The 15,901-nt window shown below is 40.3% G+C and overlaps 1 protein-coding gene across 24 annotated transcripts in view; it reads left to right on the plus strand.

Annotated features, from left to right (window-relative positions):
- Positions 1 to 15,901, plus strand: part of LOC135495751 (calcium/calmodulin-dependent protein kinase type II delta chain-like) — a 91,117-nt gene that overhangs the window by 53,825 nt on the left and 21,391 nt on the right. For 18 of the 24 annotated variants that reach the window (XM_064784684.1, XM_064784828.1, XM_064784658.1 and 15 more), the window contains exons 12-14: positions 9,027 to 9,069; positions 11,541 to 11,558; positions 14,029 to 14,073. In XM_064784684.1, the coding sequence (XP_064640754.1) occupies positions 9,027 to 9,069; positions 11,541 to 11,558; positions 14,029 to 14,073 (106 nt within the window). The remainder of the gene's footprint in view (positions 1 to 9,026; positions 9,070 to 11,540; positions 11,559 to 14,028; positions 14,074 to 15,901) is intronic. The other 6 variants (XM_064784694.1, XM_064784755.1, XM_064784746.1 and 3 more) reach the window with 3 other exon arrangements.

Below are 15,901 nucleotides of genomic sequence, written 5' to 3' on the forward strand. Positions count from 1 at the left end.
AAGTATCGACATTTTAATTGTAATGGCGTTGATATTAACTCCCAATTACCGGTATGCTGACAGGAGGAAATGAGATACTTAAGACATCATGGAATCGTTCTGAGCAGTTAGTGAGTCATATTGATTTTAATGACTGTATTTGATGCTCCAGTCCTCACCACTAATCAGCCCAGGTCATGATGCTCTCAGAAACACTCGGTAGCCACATCAACTCACATTGTGGTAGTTTTAACTCAGTATGCTCGAAATGTCTTCACGTGAATTGTGGGGAAAGGGGGGGGGTTATTTCAAGTTTTTCCAAAATGGTTTGAATGTAAAGCGAGGATTAACACCACTCTGGCAAGCTGGAATTCCATGAAACAAAGCCTCCTCCATGTTGGTAGACGATACAGTGAACCATTATTTCTCAATACTGAGAAGAATAGAAACGTAACATAAAAACTAAAACCAATTAGTTGATGCAATCAAGAGATGTTTGTCTAATCTACTGCGGTATATTGATAATCGGAACTTCGTTTCCTTTCCTAGAACGACGCTTTGTGTATCTTGGTCTAATTAAGGGGTTCCGCGGCTCAGTGATCATGCTTCAACCAATCAGCTCACGATGATGGCTGAATGATGAATGATTCAAGTTGCTGCTCATATCCCTCAGCGATAAGCCTGGTTGAAGTGAACCACTGGCTACAGAAAGCACAAAGTATAGAAATAATGCTTTACCAGTGATGACTCTAAAACTATCAGGTTTATATGATTTTCCTGTTCTTTGGTTGAAATCGATTTATTTTTCAAAATGAAATATTGATTGATTTGACTAGCGTGTTTGTTCAACGGATGGATGATTCACAGTGAGTTTCTTTGATGCTAGTCCTCAGATGACATTGGTATGCACTTTGGACCATCCGATCCAATTTGAAGTATTTAATTGGTATCAAGTATCAATTGAGGAAATGAATAACCCATTTGCCTATAATTTGAATCTTGTATTTGTATCTTTGGTCGGGATAGAGGGGTGAATTTGGTCATTGGGACCGCCCAATCCAGTGGAAGTGGTCTGGGTACCGGGGTGGTTGTGTTACCGGGGCCATGTAATGGAAATTAGAGAGGAAACCATTCGGGACTGACGATTCTTGGTGGTCATAGCGGGGTGGTCGCATTACCGGGGTGGTTCCAACCAGGGTTCCACTGTATACGTATTCCAGATATGATCTAAGTCTGCTTGTTTGACTTGTGTTCATAACAGTGTGCTATTGTGACATGAAGGTCATTTCAAATCCCTTCGGCCCTTGGTTTATCCTCATAAACAATGTAAAGGAAGAGTTTGTTTGATCCAATGAAGGCTTCTTTAGAGCAGGCTTTAGGGTTGTCAGCTTGAATAGAGTGCGGTGAACCTTCCAGCACTGAGTGATGCATCTGCCACCAGGGATTGATACAATTTCATGGAAAAGCAGTTGGGGATTGACTCCGGAATTGTTAATCATGATCGTGAGATTCTGTATAAAACACATGCTGAAGCGATTTCCATATATGAATTACATTACGGTTACATAGCTTCAAGGCTCCAAGTGAATAGGCAAGAAAGAGGTCTTGTGTTGGACCGATTGGCTCGTACTCTTTTTTCTCATCTTCTTTCTTTTTAACAAATGGCCTCTGGGTGTATCATTGCTAATTCCATCCTGTGGAGCTCAGGCACTTTGGGTGGGGAATATGACTATGTACAGTTACTGGAGCCAGAAAACCATGTGTCAGGCCTCCCTGTCTTTAAACTCTTCCCTTGAAGGTTGACGAGAAAATAGCATGTTGCGAGATTACAGGGCTGAGAGCTGGTGTAGGATTTCCATCCCTGGAGTCCATCCTTCTGTGTGCTAGAATTAGCCACCCTGTGGATTGCCATTTGTTTCACTCTCCCCTGAGTGGAGGCAACTGTTTCTGGTGAAACAGGTGAACAAATGACCTTTTGCAGTGATCACTCTCACTGGGAATTGGTTTGTAAAAAAAATTTAAAAATCAATCTGAAATTTCAGTCAATAACATAACTGTGTAATCTACCTTGGTCTGGTGTTTACTTTCACTGTTTAGGTAAAGGTTCCCCATTGAAAGTCATCAGCGTACATGTGAGGCTCGCGAGGAGAACATTTTGATGGGCTGTGATGGTTATTTAGTAATGGGTTGGATACAGAGAATCTGATGTGTTGGTTGTCTTGCCTAAGGAAACAATACTGGTACTGTAGACCAGGTATGACCACGACCATTTTTTGGCCGAATCTTTTGCAATTTGGGAAACAAACAATAAATTTGCAGTAATTGCAAAGTTGTGGTGTTTCTGAGAATGAACTCTTTGAGAGGGTAGTAATGGGATGGCTCTTCAGAGTATTTTTTTATGACTATCAGTATATTCATAGAAAACCTGCCTCTTTTTCCTTTACGACACGCTACCCTAGTGAAAGCAATTGATTCTGTCAAGAAGAAGATGAAACATGTTCATAGCAAACATTCGTAACTGTTGCTCATCATTAATTTATGGCCCTTTCTGACTGTTTTCACTGACAGAACGATTGTCTCCCGTCATTTCTCCAGTAGGCGCTGTAGATTCCCATCAGTCACATGTGTATAGCGCTACGATCAATACTCGCCCAGTGAGCCCTTCGCCAGCCTCGAGCTGTAAGTGCGGTATATGGCGTTGATTCATACAGCAAGAGGAATATGCAGCCACCATGGAGTTATCCGCATTCTACTGTCACTTCTTCATCATCCAGTGTTATGATGTGATGGGCTCAGTTCTCCTAGACTAGATGCACACCCATGTCATGTCTCAGACATCCACACCATGGTGACGACATGACTGATCACTGATATCAACGCAAACTCTCTACATTCATGGTGACTTGTATTGTGGTGGATTTGAAGGAAAGTTCTATTGGAAGTCCGCTTGGATTACTAGCTAGCCTGCCCATGGGTTGTGTGGAATTATTTGGTTTCTCCATTGTGGTGGTGACATGACAAACCCTCACGATGGACAAAATCAAGGCGCACGTGGTAGGTAGTCAAAAGTCAGCTTACCCTGCAAAAGTGGCAAAGATAATCAATCTCATTTCTTTCAGGATTAAAGTTCGTATCCTCTTGTACCATCTCATCAGAGTTTAGAATTCTTGGCCTCCCTGTAAAACTCTCAAAAAGTTTTCAAGAAATTTACCAGTTGATTCTCTGATGCCATCCTCCCTTTGAAGACTGTGACAGTCAATGAGCCATTCTCGTTAAGATCGGAGCCAGTTCAGCATCTCTGCTTTTGTAGGCATCCATTAATACAATCCTGAGACCTTCATGGGCTGGCCTCACAACTTGAATTAAGATGTATTGTGATTTGTTTGTGTTTTATTGAAACCGTGATTGGAATTGTTCTGGGGCCTGGTTGGAGGGCGTATTCGTGGTTGAGAGCTTCAGTTGAGATTCAGATGTTCCGTTGCGTATGATTGCTTCAAATGTAGTGTCATGCACTACTTTCACGAAAACCACAGTTAGATTGCAGTCCTTCTGTGCAGTTACTAGCTCTTTGCTCTTCACGTGTTAATGCCATATTTCCCTAACGTGTGATCCATAAAGTTGAAACCTGACAAAACTATCGGCACCTTCCATTGCAGCCATGAAAAAACAGGAACTGAATTTGAAGTTATTTTGATGAGGCATGTCAAGAGATTCTTTCCCATTGCTTGGTAACAGATCTGTGTCGATTGAAAACATTCCCCAGATCCTTACAAAACATTGTAAGTGCCCTACAAAGTAAATAGTGGTGTATCACTTATGCTTTGTTTTCAACGGTATCAGCCCGAGGCTTTTCGAGCAGTGCATTGTTTAAAAAGCAATCTGACACATTTCGTATTTTTGATATCATAATCACATTGATGTGTTGAGTATTGATTTGTGCTTTACTTCAAGGTGACAATGATGTCATGAATGGGTTGCACAAAATATCCTGAGCAAGAATAACAGCTAATTGATTTAGGATAATGTTTGTGTCATGTTTTAGAAGTTTGTATTCCCAAAGGGAAAGTTTTTTCTCTCAGCATAGAATCCACTCTTTCAATTTTCTTCTCTTACTTGACAAAGATCAAATATCCAACGTGTTTCTTGTTGAAGACATGACTCGTAAAATGCCATGAAGTTAAATCAGGATGAAGAATTTTCTCCTTTACCAATCTTTCTAAATGAATCCTAATATTGTCCAGTCTTGTCAGTCCATACTAAAGTCCTGCCAATTTTACCAAACCATGCCCAAACAAGATGTGACTATGTCAATTAGGATAATATGGTTACATTCTCCTATCTCTATATACCATGGATCTGATCATTATAACTTTGTTGTCATTCTGTGAGAGACAGCCATTGGGTTAATGTTGGCCATGTTATTGCATAATGGTTGATGATACATACAATCACTGGCTCACTTAGCTTATCCCAGCCTAACTAATCTGCCACCAGTACTTTGTGTCTGCCATTAGCCGTCTGTGATAGTGTGATGGATGATCTTCTGATTCAGATGTAGGTGGATACCAGTGGCAGCGAGAGTCGGATCACGCAAATTCTCTATAGTTGACTGATGCGTGCAAGTCTGATGAGTTCACTTGATTGGTGGTTTCGATTGATAATCAAAAACTGGAGTCAGACAACCCTAATTGAGTCAGTTATACGTGAATCATACCAGCAAGTTCGAACATCAGTGGGTAGGTTGAATTTGACTTGCTCTATGGTAAAGCAGTCAGCAAAATAACACTGGTAGCCCCTCATTAGTTCACTTTGTTTGTCATGCTAATGTGATGGATTTCAGAGGACGAAGTGTGGCAAAACTTGGTGTAAAAGTTGTAAGGGGAATCTGACTAGTTATTTGGCTTGTAGTCATGTAGAATATGAGCCTTCTTTGACAGAGCGGAGGCTGGTCAGCTCATTGAAACAGATCATCACAGGCTAATTTGTCATAATACTGTTACAATTAGTAGCCAATTACCCTGTCTGTTTGTCACCTCCTTCATCCGTAGACAACTGCAGAATCAGACATATTTGCCAATGTTGGAGAATGTCTGATTTCCACCGGCAGGCAATTCTTCTCTGAAGAATTTGTTAACGTCAGCCAGCCTCTCTGCTCCTCCCAGTAATCAGCCAGCTTCCATGTGTGGATGTTAACCTCTGATAAGGTCAAATCATGGAATATTGCTTGTATGACATAATCCATTGGCATTGCTCTGTATGATAAGCCAGCCTCTCTGTTCTCTGTCCGAATGGCTGGACAACCATCGCTATTCATCTAATGTTATCTAAAGTCCAGGGCATCTCATGATTCAACCCTCCATTGTCATGCTTGTTCCCAAGAAATGGCCACTAATCTGTGGTGGAGTGCTCTCATCTCTCCTTTGAGTTGTCCTCCATTGGATCAATCAGGAGGCTTTCATTTATTCCAATGTCCACCAACTGGCATAAACTACCATCTAGCCCCATATGACCATTCTGGCTTCTATGATCTATGCACAACCTGATGTTGGTGGCATCACCTGGTATAAAGTGTCTTGTTTGGTTTCTCTGGTGAAGAATGTGACCTATGAGTTTACCGTCAGCCTCATTGGTATGGGCAACTGGATCTAGCACTGTCAACACCAGCGTCTCACCAGAGGAAATTTGCTGGCGTTTTCTCATTTCACGTATGTTTATTGTGGATAGATTTTCATTTCTTTGAGGTTAGAGGTAGCTATGGTGCAGAGAAATGGAAAACTGGCCTACAGGAGCTCAGAGGGAGAAGTTGTGTGAATAGGTACCTAGCCTCCCGAGACTGATAATGCCCTCATGATGCCATCCTTTTGGCATGGAACACTTCAGGCAGAGACTGGCCAACTGTAAGGAGCCATGATGGTGCAGTGTGGCTAGGGTCTCTGACTACAAATCAGATCAGAAATGTTGATGGAGCAACTCACCTGAGTGATAATGAAAGGTTTCAGGATAGACTTGGAAAGGAAGCTGAAGTTTTTTGAAATGTCATACACTATAAAGTGACATACAAGAAATTACATCAACATTCTTAAAAGAGCTCTGCAGTAGTAGCTAGATAGCAGTTCCCTTTGCAATAACATATTTCATGAAGCATGCGGCAGTTGCGACATGTTACCATGGTCCCCTATTACTGGTGGCAAGAGGTGCCCTTTACCATTTTGGACAGCAATGAATTTGTAAAAGATTTGGGTTGACAAGTTTGCTCCATAGAAATGTGAAGAGAAATGGTTCGACCTTTGCCTCTTTCCTGCATATTCGCAATTTACCTGAGGCTCAGCCATTTCATAAACTAGATGATGGCACATATAGGTGTGCAAACCATTGATGGCGGTAATTATATTTGATGAATATAGTGGAATTCATTGCAGTCCATTGTGTGTAAGTAAAGCATGCAACTTTATAATGGTGTTGGCGTGCCCAGAAGCAGGTTATTTCAGTTGGCTCCAATCCTGTCTTCATGCCAAATGTAGGTTTCTCATTCTTCCAACTGAAATAGGGGAAAGCATTGATGGCCACTGCAGCCTAGGTTACAAAACCTGATTCATGTGGCATCACAACATGCAGTAATCATAGATTTTCTGAAACAAATCCACATGAACCCTTTTGTCGTTTATTTCCTTGCAACAATTTGTTCCAATGTTTGCATCTCGTTGGCATTCACATTTATTGTGGGAGATGTAGAATGAAAGGGGAGACATTTAATAATTCATCCCGGCCATTAATGCAGAACATTCTGCCAACGTTGGTCAATCTGTCGAGAGGAATGAATTCGTGAGATAAAACTGGCCGCTAGCTTAGCATTGGAATGATCAGGATTTATTGCAGGCAATGTCAAGTGCATTGAGAGTCTTGTTTTCTGGGATAGACATTGTAGTAAAGATTGGTTTGGTACCAATGATGGGTGAAAGCCTGGTTAGGTCTCGAGACCACTGATGAAGCAAATCCATCAGCTCTGTACTCAGCTCCCATCAACTACTCCATGTCAGAAGCAGATGGTCTCCAAAGCTTTCAGTCCGATCATGGTTTATTTCAATTTGAGAGATGCTATCTTAATTGACTATCGATTTTTGGTGATCTAATTATCAGTGGAGGAGGATGGTTTTCCTGTCCTCTAACATTCATCTCTTTCATAATGGAGTCTCGAAATTATGTTGGAAGTCCCCTGGTTCCAGTGCTCTCCTAGTTTGCCACTGTTTTTTCTATACAATTTGTTGTGTGATGCCTCGTGTACTTTACAGATGCCTTTTGAGTCTCACTTTCCTTGACTGATAAAGCCATGGCTCATAACACTCCCCTGTTTATGCCTGTACCTTTTTGCTGTGGAAAGGGTAAGCTGATTAGATGAAGAAATGATAGGTCGATTTAACCTGCAATGCATGCAAATAGTGTCAGGTTGACAAAACTCACCCAAGCTCTTTGTTGCAAGTGATTGATATTAAACGAACCAATAATTACAAATAAACAAAAAGCTTCTCAAAGTTCAAAGGTTACCTGTGTTATGCATGTCTGATTGAACTTGATATTGATCAAAGTGAGACTGTATTGTTTGAAGGTGTTGCGCATTCTGGTATCAAACAATTGAAATGCTCCTTGACGTTCAAGGTCATGTATGAGAACAAGGGACTTCAGATGTTTGGTGCGTGGTACTCTCTGCTTTCTCCATGGATGCTGCATGTGTGTGCTTTGGATCAAAAAGAAATGATGACTTGTGAAAACAGAAACAGTTCATTCTCTGTCAGCATCAGCAGTGCTAGTCTTTTCCAGACCAGCAGTTTTGAGGAAATCCACACTCAAATAATCTAAGTATTGATTGCATTTATTGCCCATGAAACTGCTGATATCAGTCTGAACAGGGATTCATTGAGCACGTGCCAGTTAGATGGTAGGATATTGATGGGTTGGTTCCTCCTTATGCCTCTGCCGATCATAATAAGTCATTTAGAAGTATTGCTTGGTAAATATTGATTCTGTAAGATCCAGTCTGGTGGTGCTTGTGTGCCGGGTACATATCTTATTCTCCATGCTGAATGTTTAATCAGGGCTCTGAGGGTGCAGCGTTTGGAGTATGATGGAGTGGGTTCTGGGAATCAGAAGACAGTCTGGCTTTGGTAAAAAATGGTCTGGACGACAAGTTAGAGTGAGATTTATCGATGAAAAACAAGCCATATACTAACTCACAACACTTGTTAGGTACATGCTCATCTTGACAGCTAGACCATGACCTTAGCTTGGTCCTTATGTATAGATAAGAATCTAGGCGATATCTTATTCAACTCTGAAGGATGAAAAAATTTCAAAGTCCAAATATTTTTTTCACTTATTTTTTTCTGCTCAAAATGAAGAAACAACATCAGCCCAAAAACCTTTGGCTTTGAAAAATGTTTCAGAATTTTGAACTTACCAGTGACACTATCACTATGCTGGTTTGCTTGTGAATTACTGGTTAAACAATACCTCATTGAGTGAGTTATTGTAACTTGAGATTTGGTGTGATTCTGTATTAATTTACATGTTTCCTGTACTTACCAGAGTATAACACTGTTCATGCGGTGTTTCTCTGCCGTTCTGCTCAATCCTCACTCAAAATTAGGTCACTGGGTCAAATGTTCCAAAGTCACCCTCATACTACTGATCTGACTGTATGACAAGTTTGTGTCTTGCCCAAGACATATCATAGGTCATGTAAATCTTAATATGATGTAGTTATTTTGAAAGCAGCTCATTTGCCTGAATGGGTGCTGCGGTGATTAGAAGCCAGTGGAGCTTGCTGATGTGGAATAGGCTGGAGTCGGTGCAGCATTGCCTCCATGTGTCTTCCACTCTTCCACTATCTGGTATGTTTTTTTTCAGAATCTACTTTATGAAAGGTCTCTTCTCGATCAAACTGCGCTGTCAATACCCGACACATGGGTGTAACACTTGTTCCATCCTTAGAGAACTGACCTTGAACATCTCGCTGTTTCATAGTTTCATTGCTTTCCCTTTGTTACTTTCAGGGGGCCATTCTCACGACAATGTTGGCCACTCGCAACTTTTCAAGTAAGTATGGAACCAAGGCGTAATCTAGATAAAGGTCTGATGTGGGTCTATTCCAGAAGAGAGAGACAATGGAAATATTAGGACAGATCTGTGTAGACCAATTATAAAGTTTTGTTCATCACTGACTGTTTATTTCCTCTTGGGATGGAAAACAACATGAGTTACGAGAAGAATATCGGTTTTCCTCAAGAAGACCTTCCTCATTACCAGTTTAGAATTCAGCAAGTTTTGTCATGAGAAAGAACCGTTTGTCTCTGCATCTTCTTGAATAGAACCACACCCATCTTACCAATGGTATTCCCCTGGATTTAATGGTGTATTTCCCAATGGTGATGGTGTCTTTCTCCCCAGTTTTGGTTCATTCAGTGAGTTTTCTCAGTGTATTTCTTTCAGGTAGTGGTTTCTTCCCTGCTCTCTTCTCTTGGTCACTGTATCATTTCTTTGCACCTCACTGCACTTTAAAACCATTAAGGACTGAATCAAATTTTTGAATAAGTGATCTTTGCCTGGTAAATATGTGCTCTTCATTGCTGTATCATGAAAAATAACTTCAATTACACATAGCAGCAATCCAGTATGATGGGTTACACAGTTGTGTGCTTTTCATATATAGGAGTTGAATAAATATGATCATAGAGGAGTCCCTTGTGGTACTCCCAGTCTACAGTCTAGTATTGAAACGTTCTTCATAAATTGCCTAGAAGAATAACACCACTAAATGAACTTCTTTGTCTCCCAATATGCTAGTTGTTTTAAATCACAGTTTAATAGGGAAGTGTTTTGTATTCAGTCCTTAAGGGTATAAGTTTCAAACTTGATGTTTTGACTCCAGTAGCGTTCTCTGATTTCCACTCCTCTGGTAACCTTCTAAACCATCATGTAAGCTCTAAATCCTCTTGTTCAAATGTACGCCTACAGTAACCAAGGGTTTATTTGCTGTCTAGAATAGTATTAAATATCAGTTCTATACCTGGCTAAACGGTCCATCCAGTTTCAACAGAAGGTGTTTGGTGGTTGTGATTAAGTAATGGCCACAGTGTCATTAACACTGCTGGTTGCGGCACATACAATTTGCACCATTCATTAGCTGTAACTGTCTCAGCATGGAGCTGCAGGTATTGTTGTGTCAACTGTATCAGTAAAGACATGAACAGACACAGAGCAAACCTTGCCAATAGTTATCCTCTGAATTCACACTATTGGACATTTCTGTTGGAATTGGTGATCCTTATATTTCCTTTTACAGAAAAACAGACCAAGCCATTTCAGTTCCTAAAATACTTTCTGTGACCTTTAGAAACATCCGGATTTCTTGCCAGAACTTGTTGCATTTTGGTTTGGCATTGCCAGCTAATGTAGAATACTTAATCTTCTTTTCTAGTTAGTTTGCGTGTGATATACTCCTTTGGGAAAAGGTCAACATTATGAATTAATTTCAGCTGGGACACATTTCATAACAAATGTTTGAAATCTCACAAACTCCTTACCAAAAGTCTATAATCATACTAATGAGCATCTCACAAAATTCTTACTTAATTTGTGCATCGAGGTGCTGGAGCTTTACTGTCATTAATAATGCAGTTATAATTGATTGCCTCATCACACAAACTACCAATAATGATCAATCAACTGCTAATGGTTTCACAAACCTCATTTGTCCAGTCTTGATACTCTATCCAAGGAATCTACTAGTGTATCAACCCTTACATGTCCACATGCGATACTGTAACAATAATGCATCCTAATGACTGTATTGAGTGGTCTCTCCAATCGCATAGCTGATTGACTGACCACTCCAGCCGCTGACGAATACAATTCTATAGTTTGAAGTATGAACTGATGCTAAATGATGTGATGCTGTCTTTTATCTGTCATGTACTTCAGTGTTGTCCCATTCATGGTAAAACCCCATCGTGGTATATACGTCAAAAGCTGGAAAGTTATGTCAAATGTTAGAGTCTGATGGCAAATGGAAATGTCACTAGATAGTTTCATGTTTTGATATCGTCAACATTTGTCAATATATTGTATAATTGCCTGTCAGGAAACTTGAAGTAAAAGTCTACATCCATACAATTTCTCTTTGTTTTGAATGCCAAACCTAATATAAAAAGTACATTGAAAGTTTGTGTCATTTATTCACATTAAAGAACAGGATACAGGACTTCAAGGCTTGGTTCAAGTGATGAGCATTGAGAATAGCAATACTGGCCCTGTGTAGTACTGTTATGTCCTAAACTAAAGTTGATATCGAGTTGAATATTAAAATCGAGAGGAGACATCAGCACAACTGAGCTGAGTTTTAGTATAGACGTGGTTGTAACAGGAATCGACCATGCTTTCTCGCCTGATTCTTAACCGAGGGGCAGAAGTTGACCAGAGGTGGAGAGAACGTTACTGTGTCCTTGTTGTTCTGGGAGCATGGTGTATATTGTATTGACCTTGGTGTACTTGTTCTTTGTTTCATTCAGTAAGCAAAGGTGATAAAAGTAAGTGGCTAATGTGATCTATGATGTTATGGCTGCTATAGGCGCGCTCTCGCTCGTTACGACACAATCAACTGCTATAGGCTAATGTTCAGTTGCTGTGAAGATAATCATGTACCGATAGTCAATGCAAAGTCATTTAAGACACTTTTTTGCTACTTTGTGGGAATTTTGTGACTTCTTGGAAGAACAACAACAACTAAAAGACTGCCTGACTGGAAGGGCAGGAACGAGCTGTGTTAGACAGCTTGATATTGGTTTACAAGTCAAGGCAGCAGCCATAGACCTAAAGCTACTTGCCCCAGCTTAACACTATACTTGGTCAACCAATCTAACAATCCATCTGATGTTTATGAACCTGAAAGATGGTGTGTTGATCACAGTTGGCCTTGCTGAGAAAGCCACAAGCCAGTATTTGTTAGTATGAGTCTGAGCAAGCCTATAATGAATGCTAATCCCTCTTAACACTCCCTCACCCCACCCTCCCTCCTCTTTCTGTCTCCCTTCTCCTTCACTAGGCGTCGCCACTGAAGGAGTCAGCCTCAATGTTGTTGGTCCTTTGTAGTAGTACTAGGTATTCAACCTCCTATAAATTTACCAAATTTGATATGTTCAAGACCATCTGTCTTTTTTCAAATGACTGTAGAATAATTTATGTTACTTATCTTTTGATGCGGGATCCTGAGCTTGTGTTGATTAGATATTTTATGTTGGTTGGTTTGGTGTTGATATGAGTCATGTGTTGTTCATGGAAATATTTTTTCTCTCAGTCATTTATATCTAAGGGAAAAGCGATTTTGAAGCAGTTATTTGGATAGTATGGTTTGTGTTGGGGAGGGAGAAGTCAATGTAGTGGTGAAGGAGTCTCCAGTACCTCCAGTTCGGTATCACTTCTTTAAACCTGTGATTGGCTTAATTCAATTGATTTTCATACTCTTCAGTTTCTGGCCGATAATTTGTTTGTCATGAAGAGCCTATTTGATTGTCAAACACTAACCAGTGGCATCTGTCACATGTCAACTTTACCTTTGAATACCTTGTTACCTCAATGTTAAACACGTTTCATTAACATGGGTTTGTTTTCTGCATCAGTTGAGTGCAGTGCATGGGGTACATGTAGCTTTTGTTAATCTTTTGAAATCTGGGCTGTGAGGTCATCCTTGTTAATGGGTTGAAATGACCTTTTTTCCATTCGGCCAGAGCTGCTTCTTTACAATCCCTGTAATTACGAGTATTAACGTTCACCAGTCACATGGGACTGTCATCTCTCGACTCAAACGTTGTCTCCTCTCTAACTCACTGCTGTTTCTCAATTGATGTGTTTGGCTCCTTGGTGTCTTCTCAGTTTCTAATCCACATGCATCTTGAACCCTTCCCTGAAAACACACTGTATGAATACCATTATTTCATGATTTTAACAGATTTCTCTTCATCTGGATGATAACCTTTTGAAAACCAATTCAATACCTTGACTTTGCATTGACTTATAAAGGTGCCAGAGTGGTCCAGTTTAGCTATGAATCATTAGAAATGTCATTTCTACTCTATTCTATTCATACTTTGGAATGCTTAATTTCAATGCCCAAACCTACTTTCCTTTCTTAAGGACTGATACAGTGGTCAATATAAACTCGGTAACCCCCCCCCCCCCATGGTCAGGCATTTGGCTCTGACAGACCAGTAGGATTGACTTTGACTGCTGCACAAGTGGACATGTATGTGTCCAGTTCTTCCTTTTCAGATGAATGAAGGGAGGGTGGACGTTGATGACTGAAACATTCAGGTTGTCCCTGCTGTTTTACTATTCCTGAAATTACTCAAGAATAATCTGCATTTTTGTGCCAAAGAAATCCATTGTAAATCTCAAGTATTTTGGTGTCTGGATATCGAGTACCCTGGTGTGCACCAGGCCGATTCCAGTTTGTTTAACAGAGCGGTATTAGCCAACAGCGGTCCAGGAAAGATCCAGTGGTACATTTTTGATGCTCTGCAAATTTGATTGGTTATGCTCTCATCAAAGAATACCTAATTCAGCCAATCATGTTTGCTACATTTGATTACTGCGGTTCTTGATGTGTTTTTACGCTAATATCTTTCCCCCGGCAAAATTTGTAAGAGGAGTCTTATTGTGTTATCCAGAAGCAGTGATAATGAAATGTATTAGATTATAAACCTGTAATAGCTCAATTGCTTCAGCCAGCTACCGTACTGCCAACTTATCACCATCTAAATATTGGTTTGTGAAAAGTTATTTACTGCATGGCTGGTTTTTCACCATTTTAGTGTCGACGTGTTGGGTGCCGTCATGTAGATGTTGCTGAAGGAGATAATTTACTCCAGGGGCTGATGTTACTTTGGAAAACTTAACCAGTCAGGTGTAACCCATATTTTCGTGATAAGTTAGCAGACACGGTAGCTAAAAGAGCCTCTTGTATCCTATTCTCTAACATGTTGAAGTTTTTGTTATTTCAAGAGTCCAGCAGGTCGAACTCAGCCCAAAAGCAGGGTAGTGATGAGGGTAGGAATATGATATTTTATTCTGATTTATTGGACTATAATATGCAATGCTTATTATGCGTATAGATTCAGCAGTTACCGAGATGGCCTGCAAGTGAAATGCCTCTAGGGCAAATAGCATTACCATGTGTGCGTTACATCTGGGAAATGATGTTTGAAGACACCTGTCGAGGCGGTGATTGTCATGTGTCCACGTAGAGATCTTTGTGTCAAGACACCGTGAACATTCACTTTAAGTCCATCTTGGTCGCTCTGCACCTCCTGCACATTTTTGAATCAATTACTAAATTTGTTCTTATGAACTTTGCTGTTGAAAGAGATTCATATGAAATTGCCATTTTTGGGCTTCAGAACCCAAGCGAATCTAGAGTCGGTTGAAGAAGTCATGTGAATGACACCTTTCAAGTTTGATTGATTGCTGGTTTTGGCGATCATCCCAAGTGTTGGATGTCACTGCCAGCAGTGATTGCTCAGAGTAAGAAGCCTCAGAAATGGCTATGACACCATGAATTGCGGCTTGCACTGCCTTCTTCAGTGATAATACCCGTCATGGTTGCATCATAGGCCTTCTCCTGAAAAAGCAAAAAGCAAACCCATTTGGTCGTATTTCAATACCAAGATACATTTGGACTCTTCCCAAGTGAAAAGACCAAAGACCAACTTACATGTGCATGCCAAGTGAAAATGACCAGCTGCTTCCCTTCCTGGCCAGGCTTACCATACTTGCACAGTTACTCTATTTCAATCTATGAAAGCAATTTGCTCCACTTGTTTGCCCGACTACAACATTTACTCTAGAAAGCACCACTAAATCATACGCAAGATGCATGGTCACATGTTTTGCATGCTCAAGTTTGCTAATCATGAATTGATGGTGCCATATTTGCGATTGTGTTGCTATGGTACACAACACTAATTTTGAACATCAGAACTGAAATTTGTCTTAAATGATGACTGGAGGTTGTCCTGCATGAACATGAACTGAACAACTGAAATATCCTTGCTGGAATGTTGCGCTGAGGTTGGGTGTGAGCTATTTTAAAGTTAAACTAAGACAACTCTTAGAAACATGGCCCTTACAACCATGGCATCTCTCTGTTTTATGATGCAAGGCTGTGTCCTTAGGAAACATTATTATCCCTTGCACAAGGAATGGTCCATTAAAAAAGGCTCCTGAGATGGTTATTCTCAGGGAGGCGCTGTATTTCTGTCCACAGTTTGCACATTGTAGTCCAATGATAATTATTTCATTTGAAACCTCTGCATAATGTCCTTTCTCATTTCTAAAGGGATTGTTGTACATCTCTGCAGTGAGTTGCAGGAAAGAGTCACTCCTAAACCTTCTTCCAATAGATATCAAAAACGGAACTCTTGTGGATGGGGAGGGGAACTTATAGTCATGCATATTCTTTCTGTATCTACTGTAAAATCAACTTTGTCCACCCTGGAGCAAAGTTTGCAACGTGACACTTTCCAGGAACTCGGTCTACATCTGCCCAATTTATACTTTTAGATGAATGTTCCATTTTTATATTCGACTTGGTATTCTCATCCGAATTGGGTTGTGTTCTCTTGAGTTCATCTTCATTATTCATATCTTGATGGTCATTTCAATGTTTCCTGATTCAATGTTGGCATGCTTCATTTCTTGGTCATTTGGATGAAAGTGGTATGGATGTGGTTTCTGACCACAACATCCGCCCAATCCTCTCTTTGGATCAATAAGTGTTCATCTTAATTATGTTTATTGAGAATATGCTGGTTTAACCCTATGTGTATGGTTATGGATTTGACATTTTTTATCCTCTCCTTACAATTTTTTTCAATAG

Source organism: Lineus longissimus, chromosome 1 (assembly GCF_910592395.1).
Source record: "Lineus longissimus chromosome 1, tnLinLong1.2, whole genome shotgun sequence".
Taxonomy (NCBI): Eukaryota; Metazoa; Nemertea; class Pilidiophora; order Heteronemertea; family Lineidae; genus Lineus; species Lineus longissimus.